The 15,788-nt window shown below is 39.5% G+C and overlaps 1 protein-coding gene across 3 annotated transcripts in view; it reads left to right on the top strand.

The window, feature by feature from the left end:
* PDE1C (phosphodiesterase 1C) overlaps positions 1–15,788 on the top strand; it is a 306,631-nt gene that overhangs the window by 239,947 nt on the left and 50,896 nt on the right. For all 3 annotated transcript variants that reach the window (XM_050708646.1, XM_050708648.1, XM_050708647.1), the window contains 4 exons: positions 4,860–4,960; positions 7,430–7,558; positions 13,533–13,634; positions 14,994–15,114. In XM_050708646.1, the coding sequence (XP_050564603.1) occupies positions 4,860–4,960; positions 7,430–7,558; positions 13,533–13,634; positions 14,994–15,114 (453 nt within the window). The remainder of the gene's footprint in view (positions 1–4,859; positions 4,961–7,429; positions 7,559–13,532; positions 13,635–14,993; positions 15,115–15,788) is intronic.

Here is a 15,788-nt window from a genome sequence, read left to right as displayed (position 1 = left end):
GAGCAAGTCAGAGCGAAAGTAACAGCTGTGTGCATCCCAGTCTCCAGTCTGACAGAGAAGCAAAACAAACAAATAAAAAAGTTAAACATCTCTCTTTGATCCTCTCTGTAATGTTTTCCAACCTTATCTGAATGTGGCAGCAAGTGCACAAACCTATCATCCTCTAGATTGTGTCTTTTGAGATTTTGTCTTTTGTTTTGTCATATGTTTACTTAGGTCCAGTAAATTACCTATGTCCACGTGCTTTTCAAAGTCTTCTGGTGTTGTGACGCTTGGTTTGAACTGACAAATATAAAAGAAGTCTTCAGTATTAAATGCTTCCTTTTTAACATCTTTAAATCATTTTTTCCCTCTATTTTAGAAGAAACAATGCTCTAAATTCTTTGCAGAGGTCAGATAATGTGCATATTCAAGATTTACATCTATAAAAAGGAAACTAGAATATGTGTGCATTGTGTGCAATGTATGTAAATGCTGGCACTGAAGTCAGTGACTCATTTGCCTGAACTAAGCCCTTTGCTTTTTTATTCCTGCTGTAATAAACTACACACAGATAAGTATCCCATGCAGGCTGTTATGGTGGAGTTGCACTCTGGAGGCTGTAGTGAATTGTCAGCTGTTTCCCAGGAATAATCCCATGCACTAGCTGTTCCCACAGCCAAATGATATGTCGCATTTGGTTTAGCATCTAATGTAGCACAATAGGAAAGCACTCTCCTGCTACCAGGAACAAGGGACTTGCAGCACTGCATGCCAACAATAACATTTCAGCTTTGCTTCCCTTGCCAGAATTCTTTTTTTTGCCTCTTTTTTTCTTTTTTTCCTTTTTCTTCTTCTTCTTCTTCTCTTGCTTCTCCCTTCTCCCCACAGGATACAGCCCATCTCAATGTGAGTAGATTAGTGTTGTTTGGAAATGAGCTCTGGAGGTCATCTATCCCAATCTGCTCACAGCAGGGTACTTCTTACAAACATATGTAGTATGTTCATACATGCTAAAGAAAGGTAGGGGACATTTTCCTCTTTCCAGAATTTTCTCATATCAATATCTTCTCCTTCCTCTAGGGTAAACAGTTGTTCAGTTCATCACTTTCACAATATGTATGCAAGGAATTTGGACAGGCTGGAAAGCAAGACTTTGATGTCAGAAAGCATGTTGGGGCCTTTGGTTTAACAATTAAAAAATCATAAAAGATGATCATTAATAAAATCATAAAAAAAAATAAAATAAAATAGAAACAATGCCCTCATTTACCTTCTTAGCTTATTATTTGCAATGTAAAAAAGTACTTTTTTTCAAACTTAAATAGTCTACATAGCAGTCATTTGTTCTAGTGTCAAAGTGAAGAAACAGTTGTGTGGTTTGTCTTTATACTGTTCATTTTCCTCTCTCACGTTTCGTGGTTTTTTGCAAGTTCTCTCAACAATTTAGTTCCAGTCTTTTTTTTTTTTTTTCATCTGCTTTCTTTTCAAGTAAAAATCTTCTTTCCTTCTAATCACATACAGTGCCTGAAATCTCTGTAGTTTTCCTGTTATTTTCTTGCTCAGGATGCCTTGGAATGAATTAGGTATAGCCAGACGTGTGAAGGAGAACGTTTTGGGTTCCATCATAGACATAATGAATTTGGAATTAGTCTGATGTTTTTCTCCTAGAGGATTATTACAGAAGCACGAACGGTAGGAACAAGTTCCAAGAGCTGCTTTCCTTTAACTCAGATGTTCAGGTGTGATCAGCATTTTATTTGGTATTATTTTCTGATTAATCTTTATTGCTATTAGGAATTACCATATGATTTTTTTTTGTGAATACAGACAGGTGGATTCAAGCGGGTACAAATGTGGTGCAAAAGTTAAAGTTGACAATTCTTTCTTTGATACTGTCAAGAATTACATAAGAATGTTTCATACAGAACACCTGTAAAACTGCAGAAGGGCAGGATTTATGTCACATCTGTTTCTACCAAAGAGAAGTGAGATCCTCCTCTCCTCTGCACTACTGTGGTTAATAAGCAGATCATCATAAGCTTATGGGCTCTGAAAATGGTAAATGCTTTGGAACAAAGGACCATAAACTCAGTGCGAGGAAATAGGCTAATTATTGCTGTCTTTGCTTTGCCGCTTTTTCTTGGCAATACATTCCATTCATTTTGTTAGATTTGGAAATGCTAGTCTTTCCTCTTCCTTTTTCTTTCTGCATGCATCAATCATTTTGTTTACATGCCAATGACTTCCCTTAGTAGCTAATTCTTCATATCTATTATATGTTTGTGAAAGACAATCATGCCTCATTACACTTTTTTTGTTCCCATTCTGGAAGCCAATACTTGTTCTTTCATGCCTTTCTCCCCATCCTTCCACCGTTGCTGAAGGTTTTGTTCTGGATTGACTTTGTCAGCCCTTTAGAAATCAAAAACTTTCACATTTCCTTGCTCTCTTCACCTGTAACAGTATCCTGCTGCTTTCTCAATCATTCTTCATGTCTTTGTTCTTTAACAGTAGTGCTCTGTTCTGCAAGATGAAGTCAATTACAGACTAGTACAGGGTAATATCATGACTTTGATGGAGATTACTTCCGTTCTCTGCAGGCTCTTTGCCATCTTGTTTACTTTTCCTTACAAGGCTGTTGCAGGAAAAAGGAACTAAAAGGTTCCAATTGTTTGCCTGCTATTTTTCTTATATTACTCACAAGTCTATTTTGACTTTGTGCTGCTTTCCCAAACTTATTTATTATCCACAGTTTCCAACTGTAATCTCAGTCTGTATTCTGAGCTGCCTTCCTCAAATACTGTTATGATATTTAAAACCGCTCCTCAGGTGTATTACACCCTATTGAAAACTTACATTACCCTGATATTGTTCAGCAAATGATGCTTTGATAGAGCATGCAAGTTTGCACTTTTCGTATATGTGCCTTAAGAGATTAAGGAAGGAGACAGAAGGAAGCACAGAGCTCATTGCCTTGATGCCATTTTAAAGCTTGGGTCATAAGACCCTGCTGGAGTGGGACTAGTCAGATGATGCCCAGAAGGTCCAAAGTGGATGCATTAGACTAGCTGGGTATGTGTCCTGTAGTGGTTCTACTTGCTTAATGTGGATTTGCTCTGCCAGTCCCCGAGTGGGTCTGCCTGATTTTTGTCTATCATGTGGACTATCTCCACTTGGAAAATGGTAGAACATGGCTGAGAAAATGAAGTTTGAATCTATGTGTGAAGCCTGGAAACCCTAGTTTTGTGTTTTTTTTTCCCCCGGTGTAGTTGTCAGAAGTTTGGTGCTTGAAAGTTGAAATCATGTTCTATCAGCTGTAAAGCATTCCTTATTCACAGTTCACACTTGAAAATAGAAGCATGATGGTTATTTCTCCACTACCAGCACTGTTTGTTCCTGTCCTTGACCAACTGTTTAAAAAAGGAGAAAGTAGTTTAGTTTCTCTGTCTGCTCATTTCTTGATCTCTTTACCCTCAAACTTCTCAAAAATAATTAAAAAAAAGTAAAAAGCAATTCAAGATCTACCTTGATGATGGTCAGTGTCGTTGTGCAAAATATCTCTGGAATGTAACTTCAAACCACATATTTAATATAAGGAGATCTTTAAAGCTGAGACGAGCTTCATTCTCCAGCTGCACAGCCATTGATGTTTGGGGCTATCTCCAGCAGAGCGGCTGGGGCTGTTCCAGGCATGAAGATGACAAATAAGAAAAAAAAAAAAAAAAAAAAAAAAAAGAGAGAGAGAGAGAGAAAGTGTTATGATTGCTGTGGCTATGCAGAGATGGCTGTGAAAGGCAGGAGAAGAGCTGGACAGGTAGCTGTGTGCAGAGCCCCACAGTTATCTGTGCTTCCCCTGCATGTGGTTAACAGACCAGTGGTTGTCCCTGAGCTACAGCAGATGTCTAGAATGGTTTTACAAAACAATTCTGCCTTTAATGGGCTTTGAATTAAAAGACAGTTTCTATGTGAATTTCAGTCAAAATATTTACAGGTTGACAGTGCTCTGTTAAAAAATGTTTGGCAACCACTGTGGTAAGGGTTTTCTCCAAATTGTAGGAGCATTTCATACAAATATTTACAGCATCTACAGTATCTAGAGCCTTTGTCTCTGAGGTACTTGGTCCTAACAGCACTCCTTGCATCGTTACCAGTGGAAAAACAGAAATAAAAAGGTTGATTGACTCAGAGGAAAATTATTAAAAGCATCTGAGTCATTTAGAAATCTAAGATGAAAGTGACAATAGCATTGAAAACTAAGACTTCAGCTAGGCAAATAGGGAAAAAAAACAAAACAAAAAAAAACCTTAGGGCTTTCTCAGATGTTTCTGTGAATGATAAATAAATAACAAGATGTACATCTTGTGAGGCTGTGTTCACTGTCCTCCTCATGATTCAGTGATTGACAATGACTCCTCTAGTTAGTGGAGATAAGTGACATTCTTCTGTATCTGAGACTCTGTTGCAAAGGTCAACTGAGCTGCAAATACATACCTTGGTGGTATGTGCATACCTGTATATATATCATCCAGTTTTTCTTGAAAAAAAATTGACCTTTCCCTCTCATCCTTACACGTTGCTTTTTAAGAAGGGCAACTCTTTTCCCTCATTCTGTCTTAAGCCTTTGTCTTAAGACTTATTAGTTCCTGAAATTATTTTGCTGAAGTTCAGTTTATTTAGATGAAGCTTCAGGAAAAACACTGGTTCAGCTTTGGTGTATCAGCCAGAGAAGTTTGCTTTAAAATAGCTGGCAGGCTGCAGGGGAAAGGCAATGATGTGCAGCATTGACTGTCAGCAGGGGATAACTTGCCTTAAAAGACAAAAGCCTTAATGCCTGGGAAAATGACAGCTTATCTGATTGCTCTGTAATTTCTTTTCAGCACTGGCTGACAGAGCTGGAGATCTTTGCTATGATCTTCGCAGCTGCCATCCATGACTATGAACACACGGGAACTACCAACAACTTTCACATCCAGACACGGTGAGGCCATCATAAATCATGATGAAGGGTTGTGAAATAGAAGGGGAAATTTTTGGAGAATAACAGCATAGCCACACAGAAAAAGGCAGAAGCCTTTGCCTTCAAGTGGTTCAGGAGGAATGTTCATTTCCTTAGGCTACATTTAATTTCCTCTTACAAGCATTCAATTGAAAATGTTTGAGTATTCTAGGTTCCTGAGCATTGTTCGTACTAGTAATCAGGAAAAAGGAAGGTCCCTAAATGTTTCTGTGTAAAGTTGCTGAGGACTGATTGCTGTACAGACTGATGTCTTTCATTGAAGGTATAGTTTTAGAGGAGATACTATAGTTCAAGGGTTCACTGATATCTGTATTCATCAGTGAACACCAGTACTACGCATACTATTTTTACTTAGTGGAAAACTATACCTGCAAAAGGGGATATGTTTACTATTACCTCTTCAGGTAATAAATTATTGCACTCATTTTAAAATCTTTGTAAATTCCTAGAGAATAATTGGTTGCAATGATAAACTGTCTAGATGTCCTTGACTGACATGGCATACTTGGATATTTCTAACATGCACTGCATCTTACCCTAAATTAGATAGCTGGAATATGTTAGTTGAATCATGCTGTGTATCCCAGATATGCAAAGTTTGCTAGGGTAGATCACACATATGCTCGGGAAAGCTTAGGTACACTGAAACAAGTTTCTGTCTCTGTTCTGGGGTAAGCTTCACTCTACTACTTACAGCTTCATGCATGCAAGAATTAGGGATATGCTGTATTTCCCAAATAGAAAATAGCTATAGAAAAGTTCAGGGAAGGACAGTGGTAATTTAATTTTTGTAACACTGAATAACAGAGGGTGTGAGATGTCAGGGGAGAAAAATTTACACGGCTTTCTGGGAAGCAGAACTGAGTGGGGACTATAACAAATCATATTCACTTCCTGTTGTCATTAACTTCCAGTAAGCACTTTGTCTTCAGACCAGTTTAGCCATTCAGATCCATGCCCTGGAGCTTAAAATTAAGGTGTGAAGTAGCTTTGGTCTTATTCTATCCCACTGGCATTTGGCCTTCTGTACGGCAGAGCCTAGCGCACAGATAACAGAAAGCTGTTCAGCTATATCTTACTTACAGCCGACTTACTATTCTGGAAACAATATAGGAGTGCATCTCACAATTACTTACCTGGGTACACTCTGGCTTCGATTTGAGAGCACCATACGCAAGAGCTGGAAAGGAGCCTCATGATTCAACCCTAAATTTATGTATATCTCTCAGTCAGAAAGCTCTCAGTAACTTTTTCTTAAGCATATAATAAAAAGACTGGGTGAGTCTCAGCTGATGAAATAGATTTTGTGGTGAATTTTGATCTTTAGTTTTTTGTTTTGTTTTGTTTTTGTTTTTTTACTGAATAGCAACAACAAAGTATTAAAAGTGCTCTTGAAATGCTTGTATCTGTGCTATAGGAACTAACCTCTGTAGCTGATCAAAGAAAAACTTTTGAATGTGAGACACCTTAGGCAGGGAAGAAGCATAACTTCTTTCACCCTCAGTAAGTTTGCAGATGACACCAAGTTAGGTGCGTGTGTCGATCTGCTCGAGGGTAGGAAGGCTCTGCAGGAGGATCTGGACAGGCTGGACCGATGGGCTGAGGCCAACTGTATGAAGTTCAACAAGGCCAAGTGCCGGGTCCTGCACCTGGGGCACAACAACCCCAAGCAGAGCTACAGGCTGGGAGATGAGTGGTTGGAAAGCTGCCTGGCAGAGAAGGACCTGGGAGTATTGGTTGATAGTCAGCTGAATATGAGCCAGCAGTGTGCTCAGGTGGCCAAGAAGGCCAACAGCATCCTTGCTTGCATAAGAAACAGTGTGGCCAGCAGGTCGAGGGAAGTGATTGTCCCCCTGTACTCGGCTCTGGTGAGGCCACACCTCGAGTACTGTGTTCAGTTTTGGGCCCCTCGCTACAAGAAGGACATGGAGGTGCTCGAGCGAGTCCAGAGAAGGGCAACGAAGCTGGTGAGGGGTCTGGAGAACAAGTCTTACGAGGAGCGGCTGAGGGAGCTGGGATTGTTCAGCCTGGAGAACAGGAGGCTCAGGGGCGACCTTATCACTCTCTATAGGTACCTTAAAGGAGGCCGTAGCGAGGTGGGGACTGGTCTATTCTCCGACGTGCCTGGTGACAGGACAAGGGGGAATGGGCTAAAGTTGTGCCAGGGGAGGTTTAGGTTGGCTATTAGGAAGAATTTCTTTAGTGAAAGGGTTGTTAGGCATTGCAATAGGCTGCCCAGGGAAGTGGTTGAGTCACCATCCCTGGAGGTCTTTAAAAGACGTTTAGATGTAGAGCTTAGTGATACGATTTAGTGGAGGACTTGTTAGTGCTAGGTCAGAGGTTGGACTAGGTGATTTTGGAGGTCTCTTCCAATCTAGATGATTCTGTGATTCTGTGATAACCTTTCCTACTTCTTCTTTTAAATCCCAGGTCAGACTCAGCCATTCTATATAATGACCGGTCTGTGCTTGAAAATCACCATGTTAGTGCAGCGTATCGTCTTTTGCAAGATGATGAAGAGATGAATATTTTGTCTAATCTCTCAAAGGATGACTGGAGGTAAAAATGAACATGGTGTCTGCTTTGGAACATTGTAGCATCACCATAGTCTGTTATTGCCTTGTTTGAAGAGCAATATGCGTCACTGTATATTGTACATTAGTATTTCTATTACTAAGAGAAAAAAAAAGCTTTAAAAAGTGTTTGTCTTGCTTATTTCTGCGTTTGTTTTTTTTGTTAGATAGCAGTGAGACTAGATTTTGTGACGGTGAATAGTAATATACAATTTGACTCCCATGTAATTTCAGCAGTTCACAGAGACACCCTTTATACGCATCTGTTTATAAATTAGTGAAGAGGTATACAACTGTTTGTTCATGCAAAAGCATAAATATAACCTCTATCTACTTAGACACCCCTTGCTTGGAAATTATAAATGGGCCTTAATGGAAATAAGAATAAAGTCCAAGAAGCATAAATCAGCATACTATATATGCCAACGTGATGTAAGAAGCTATAATTTAAAACAAGCTTCATGCAACATATGATTTATGTGCCAAAATCAGTCCATGATTTGTTTTCTAATAGCAGACAGTTGAAACCAATGAAGGAGCTTTCTGCCTTTATGGGGAATTTTGAACTCCAGAGGATGGTACATTAAAAATAGCCCAATCTGACAGACAGGAAGAATCCTGCTCCGTGGTCTTTCTCATAGGAGGGAAAGTGACTTGTGGGATCTTACATAAAGCATGATGCCTCCTGCATACACTTAAATGTGATACAGTACTGAGCAGTCAGTTCATCTTACCTATTGGAAATGAGGGGAAATTAGCCTTTCTCAGAGCTGGTTAGTGAATGCTCTGCTTCCTAATGACTTTCTCCTGAATTTCCCATTTATTTTGACTTGTGGATGGTGACATAATCCTATAGCTGAGTGCCGGGAATAAAATTCAGGAACTTAAGTGGCTGGTTTCAATCAATGTGAGTGTTGTGGGGGAGCGGCTTGAGAAATTCTACCCCCCAGTACAGAAAATAGTCTCATGGTGGGCAGCAAACAGGAACTTAAAAAAAAAAAAATCTGCATTGAGGTGTTAAAAATCTAATTTTTTATTTTTTATTTTTTATTTTAGCTACAGTTGGTAATGCCTTGTCAAATATTGGCAGCAAATTGCTGCTTCCTTTTATGTTGGTGAGGGAAACGCAAGGAACTGACTAGAAACAGCAGCCTTAGAGCCACTGTCTACAAGGATCAGCAGAGCAGCTGCTTGAGAATGCTTCATTGCATAGACACTGTCTTTAGGAAAACAGTCTGCTTTGGGGCTTTAAACTGCTTGTGATTGAATCAAAACTAGCTTCAGATGTTTATCATTAATTCCCTAGTGTCAAAATGTGTATTCTGTTGAGGTATATGTTTAGACCTAAAGTTTCAAAGATTAATACGTCTGCTTTTTAAGAAATACTCTAACCGCCTGAACAAAAATATTGAGTGGTTTAGATTGCTTATTTGTTCTCTCTCAAGTAGGGCTGTATTATTTTGTAGCTGCTGAACGAGCAACAGCTGCAGAATAAAGACCATTATCTTGATGTGCTCTAATGCCAAAATGTTTTGATTGTTATGTGCCTTTGCTTTTGCATGCCAGTTTGAAATCCCATAGGCAAACATTTGGGAAGCATTGGAAATATCAGTTGACATCAGCAGGATCTATGGTGCTGAGAAGAAAAAACAAGAAGCCCATAGTTTCTCAGACTGGTACTCAAAAATAAGTCTCTCAGTATCAATAGGACCCCAAACATGAAAGGACACTTTGGGAAACTGTTAAAGCGTATCTACATTTAATTTTATTTTTGTAGACATACCTGATAAATCGCTTTCAGCAAAAAGTCCAAGTGATGGCCCTTGGAAAGCAAATTCTTAAGTGATGTTTTGAACTAAGCTCTCATTATATTTTGACATTATTAATAAGAGAAGATCTGATGATCAGCACATTTCACAATCCTAGAGGTATATGTGGGTTTCATCAGTTTTGTGGTATTCGGTCATCTAGTTAAGGAATGCATTGTCAGGAAATAAATGTAGAAAATTAGACCTAGATTTCACAGTTGGAAAAGAAATGGGCACAGGTTTTGAGGGAAAGCAGATGAGACTGAAAGAGATCTTTTGGGCTACAGTCAAGGAGAAAAGAGATGAATGCTTACTAGTACCTAAACAATATTTTACTCTCCATTTTAAAAAACCTCTGCTCCTTATTAAATATTTGAAAGTCAGTTGGGTTGCCTCATGTGATGAATCCCATTTGTGCAAGTCATCAACAAGTAAATGAAGAAACTATAACAAAAACAGATCACAGTGAATTAAGAAACTAAACTGCAAAGCAAACAGATGCTTTCTAAGATACTGTTATAGATGTATTTTCTGGCAGTGTATTTCATTGTTAATAATTTCCATGCAATTTATTGAAACAGAGTGTGCAAGCCCTTTGCTGTCAAGTACAGGATTAAAAAGGCATCTGGAAAATGTTTAGCTCCTTAATTCTGTATCAGAGTACAGCTTCAGGAAGTACAGCTTTCATGCAATTCTGATTTTGTCAGTAAAGCTGCTTGAGATTTTGTCTCTTAGATAATTTTGAGCTCTCTTTGTCAATCAGTGTTTATTCCTTTGGAGATTGCAGTGAGAAACCTTGAATGGTTCTGACTGAAGACAACTTGGGTCAGAGCCTTCTTTTGTAAATAAATAGCAGGTGATTGGTTGCATAATCACACAGTTTTCTTGTAAAAAATGATTTTTATGTATCCAGCATGGCCACATGCTTATTCTGGGTGTTATACCTTTAGCAAATATCAGCCATTGAAAATATTTCCTTGAAGGTAGTGTTTTTCCTTCATCCATTAATTTCCATGAGAATCAAGACTTCAACTGGGCAAACTGGGCAAAATGCCTCACCAAAGGAGATATTCCTGTTGGTTCATAGCATAGAGATCAGGTGATCTAAAACTGTCTTTTCCTTTTCCCGTGAATGCATGGGGATGCAAGTCCTTTGCTAGAATACATTTGCTAGAATACAAAGACACATCCAATGATGTAATGTTCTCTAAAGCAAAAAAGGTAAGGGCATGAAGTAATTATTCTAAAAAGCAAATAAAGATATTTTCCAGATGGAGATCAACACAAGGCTTGGAAACATTTAGATGTCAAGTCATCCAGAGTCTATCTATCTCAGCAATCAGTAGTAAAGATACCATAAAACTGTATGTGCTTATGGGACTGTGCCAGATACCATGTTTTCATGTGTATCATCTGCAGGACCTTGGTTAGGAAACAAAAAAATCAAAGCTCTGATATTGGCCATAGGATGAATTATTCTCCAGTGTGTGACAGTAATGAAACAGGAAATTCAGTCCAGGTTTTCCTTTTCTCCAATTGCTTTTCCTGACCTTGCTCTCTCAACATAATCATATCTTTCCCTAATTCTACAGGGGCTGTTAAAAGGCATGGACAAGTTATCTTAGAATTTATTTTCAAATTTGGTAATTTAGAACTTTTTCTTAGTGGTAGGTTATGGGTATGAGAACATAGTAACTCCCTGGCTCCTGGCCTCTGGCCTCAGGGAAATGTATCTATACCACAAGATGAAACATGAAAATATAATAAGAAATACTCAAATCCTTAATTGGTTAGAGAAACAACACAGCCAGATCTGTAAAGCAGCCTTTGAGTCCACAAGAGATCTTCAGTTGAGGTGAACTGCAAGAAAACCCATTTCCAAGCCGTCAATATTCTAATAGTCCTAGTGACCACTTTCATATATGTCCTAGTTTCAGTTAGGACAAAGTTAATTTGCCTCCTAGTAGCTGGTAGGGTGCTATGTTTTGGATTAGGATGAGAAGAGTGCTGATAACATGCTGATGTTTTAATTGTTGCAGAGCAGTGCATACACCAAGCCAAGGACTTTTCAGCTTCTCGCTCTGTCCTGCCAGTGAGCAGGCTAGGGGTGCAGCAAGAGCTGGGAGGGGACAGACCCAGGACAGCTGACCCAAACTGGCCAAAGGGGTATTCCATACCATCTGCTGTCATGCTAAACAATATATAGGACTGGCTAGCCAGGGTGGGGGGCTGGCTGCTCGGGGATAGGCTGGGCATCGGTCAACGGGTGGTGGGCAATTGCATTGTGCATCACTTGTTTCGTAGACATTATTATTAGTAGTACTATTATTATTATTATTGTTATTATTTTTTCCTGTCTTAATAAACTGTCTTTATCTCACCTCACAGGCTTCACTTTCCTGTTTCTCTCCCCATTCCCAGAGAGGGAGGGGGGAGGGTGAGCGAACGGCTGTGTGGTGTTTAGCTGCCAGCCGGGTTAAACCATAACAACATGGTTGCATTTTTGTACCATAAACGCTTGACCTTTGTAGAAAGACATTTAGGCATCTTGATTTTAATACACGTTCCTCTAATTTATCAGGCTGCTTGCAAAACCACAATATTTAAAATATTTTCAAGTTCTTGTGGAGCACAGAAATTTCTGACAACCTTGTGGAAAAGTATAAGCTTTATAGATGTGGGTGTGTCTAGTGAGGATGTATTGGTTTCCCCATTAAATTAATATTTTGGTGTTGTAATCTTGTCTGTGATAGATCACACTTGCATTTCAGCCCACACTGGCTTTCATTTTGTCTCTGGTTTGGAGTGAATCTACTTTCTCTCCAGCTGTGGGAGTTCAGGTCCTTGGGTCCTTGTTCCACAAGTGTTTTAAGCTGCTGTTTGCAGCACTGCTGCTAAAAGAAACAGTTTCTCCTATCTTGTCTGGTTCCTTTTGCTTGTATTGACAGAGAGGTTTTTGCTGCTGGGAATGCACCAAACCAGGGAACTGACCAGGACTGGCAAAAAATAAGATCCCCATAAATTTAAACTAATTTGGTTTTCAGCCACCATATCGTTTCCTTGAATGCTGTTGCCTACCCAAGTGCATGTACATAAGGGTGGGAAGAATGAGGTGGGTATGCTGTAGGTAGAGTGAGGCCAGCAGATGCAATCTTAATGTGTGTACAGAACTGGGAGGCCACGTTAAGTGACACCCATGGGACTGGGTAAGCACAGAGGTCTTGGGTCTCTATGCACTGGTGGCCTGGGGCTGGAACTTGAGTACAACCACCAGAGGCAAGAGAGACATGCTCAAAATAGACCACGTCCTTCATGAAAGATTCATGAGAAGAAGAATGACAACTTTTATTTTTAAATGAAAACTGACCCATTTCTGAATCTCCCAAATCCTGAGCTGGTATGGTAACTTTGGACTGTTCTTCCTCTATTAACCCATGGGTATCTGAACTGAGAGAAATAGAAAAGAAATGTACATTGTATGCTGGAGCAGAGTGTTCCAATATTTTAAAATGTCTAGGACATCTACACTGACTTCAAAGGAATTTTGAGCACATCCTAAAATGTTTGTTTAACAAAAATACATAAAGGAATAGTTTGAATGAGTAATATCAAGGAAGCAATGCAGGTTCTCAAAGGTACCGAATGTATGTATGCAGTATATTTACAAGGAAATGTTTTTAACATTCTGTTTTTCCTTTAATAATATTAATAGCTATTGATCAGTTTTAGTCAACTGGATAGACATCCAGGCTCAAAAGTTCACCTGATTTTAGGTGAACTAAAGGTTTCAAGGTTTTAAACAATCTTTTTGCTTCCTTCTAAGAATGCCGTATAAAAGAAATCAATCCAAGAAGTTTGTGCTTACTTGAAAAGGGAATGCTAGTGCTAATACTCTCTTCACAAAGGTCTAGGATTTCTTTTAGGAAGGATTAGCCACCTGGCTTAATTTGCAGCCCTCCCACTCCTGTGTTTGTAGAAAATCATTGATCTTCCTCCTGCTCCTGGAAAGAGGGATAATGGAAAGAGTGACATGCAAAGGCAGAAAAGCTGTCAATAATTTGCAGATAGACAACAAAAGAACCTGGAGCGTGTCTGATGCTGGTTTTTATGTTTCTTTTTCCTTGCTTCTCTCATCATGACGCCATCCAAAAGGGAGTTCAGAGCTCTGGTGATTGAGATGGTGTTAGCCACTGATATGTCCTGTCACTTCCAGCAAATCAAAGCCATGAAGAATGCTTTGCAGCAGCCAGAAGGGTGAGTCACTTCACAACACCACACAGTGAGGGGCTGCATTTCAGCTGGTGCTTTGCCATTATGTTTGACTTCAAAAGCACCTCTCCAGAGGCCCTCACTCTCTTTGATGTCCACATCAATTCTGTTTATGCTGTTGAATTTTGAATGAATTCACTTAGGAGTGGACTGGCATCCCTCTATACACAGGTCTCTATTCTGTGCTGGTGGACCAAAGCTTGCAAAGGTCACCATGTTGGGATAAGCCTTCCTGGTCATGAGTCTTTGTATATGACAGTAACATCAAGGATATGATCAAGCTGAGAGACCTCTACGTCTTGAGTATGACTCAAGGGTATAAGATCTGCAGAAGTACAACTAATGCATTGACCTTGTGTAGATGGTAGCAGATGCCACCACTGCAAGGGGCCTGCTCCATAACCAGAGGCAAGATGAAAACAACCTGAGAGGCACCAAGGGAAGGACTGGAATGTAACAGATGGAGCATTGTGTGGAAGGCCTTGTCCATGGCAGGGGGGTAGAAATTGGATGATCTTTGGTCCCTTCCAACTCAAACCATTCTATGATTCTATGATTCTTCTTCCCAGTAAGACAGTGAGAGCTATAATATTTTGTCTACAGCCTTTTCCCATAAAGTTCCTTTTACACTGCAGAAAGCTCTGAGTGATGGTATTTTTTTTCGCTCTAGACACAGGTCTGTCCAGAACCCCCCAGAATTATACCTATATCAGACCAGAGTGTGGCTAGCCACTTTGTCCTCACAAAAGGTACAGCTCTTCCAGGTGTATCAGGCAATCAAAATTTAGAGTTAAAATCTTAGACTACCCATCCCAAGAAAACATTATTTACTGGATTCTTGGGCTAGCCTCTCAGGTTATAGTTTTAAGAAATTGCCAGTCTTTTGCCTTCTATGGAACCAGACACAAAAATCACCTTCTGACCTCACAGTAGTTTTCTAACAATGAAACATTTACCAGTTACTATGTAGAATCACCACCGTCCCTGAGATCAGATCCTGTTTACTGCAGTAAATGGTAGAGATTAAATTATTTTCTGAGCTGCATAAAATGCAGCCCAGATGAAATGGGGAATGTAGTGGCTCTTCAGGCCTGATTGTGCAGAAGTAAGCCTGGAAAGGAGCTCAGAAAAACCGAGCAAAGTTTCTCTTTGTGCTTCTTAATGTCTCTGTTCCAACAGGAATGGTGTATGTTGGAGAAATTAGACAATCTTTCATAGTTGTCAGGTTGTAGAAATACAGGTATCACTCCACTAACATGGCCACATTTTCCTGTTTAGGTGTGATTTTTGTCGTCATTCTCCACTGCAAGTACAATTAACTTGTTTGATCCTTTGGGTTTTCAGAATTGACAAGCCGAAAGCCTTATCACTGTTGTTGCATACAGCAGATATCAGTCATCCAGCCAAGGCCTGGGACCTCCATCACCGCTGGACCATGTCTCTGCTAGAGGAGTTCTTCAGACAGGTAAAGCTGGGGAATTTCCTCTGCATTTTGACAGCACAGAGAGAGTATGTAGTGTTGGGCAAGGAAGTAGGAAAATTTGAACACAGATCTTTTCCTTCTCTGATTTTCTCAAGAACCTTCTAAATGATGTGAAGCTTTTTTGTCTGGCGCCAGTAGCACTGCCTATTAAGATTCTTGGGAAGTTAGTGTCTGATACACTGCCTACAGATAAAGGCATTGTCTGGGAAGCTAAACCAGGCTAATTACTTTTATAGGTTCAGTATGTGTTTCTAATTAGCAAAAGACAGAATATATGATGTTCTGCTTAGCTCTAAAACCCTAGAAAACAGATTCAGGTAACTGTACTTTATAGAGCTATACCTGCTATACCTGTATTTTTGGGGTAAATGTTAAAAATGCATTGCCCTTTACATGATGTGAATTGCTCTAGTTTATATCTCATAACGGACCTCCCATTGACGGAGCCACAAATCTAGACGAATCATTAAGCTCTATGTGATAGTTATAAGCTCCCCAAGTGGCTAAATGAAAGCATGTAAATAGCTGCCTTTAAAAAAAAGAAGTAAAACTAAACAGAGTGCTTAGGAATATATGTGATACTTTTCCCCAATATGAATTAGTAAACTAAGCCGAAAATTAAGTGGTTTATTTCCCTCCAAAGTTCAATAATTTCA

The sequence above is a fragment of the Cygnus atratus genome, chromosome 2 (genome assembly GCF_013377495.2).
Source record: "Cygnus atratus isolate AKBS03 ecotype Queensland, Australia chromosome 2, CAtr_DNAZoo_HiC_assembly, whole genome shotgun sequence".
Taxonomy (NCBI): domain Eukaryota; kingdom Metazoa; phylum Chordata; class Aves; order Anseriformes; family Anatidae; genus Cygnus; species Cygnus atratus.
Note: the sequence above shows the minus strand (reverse complement) of the source record. Positions and strands in the feature narration are given on the sequence as shown.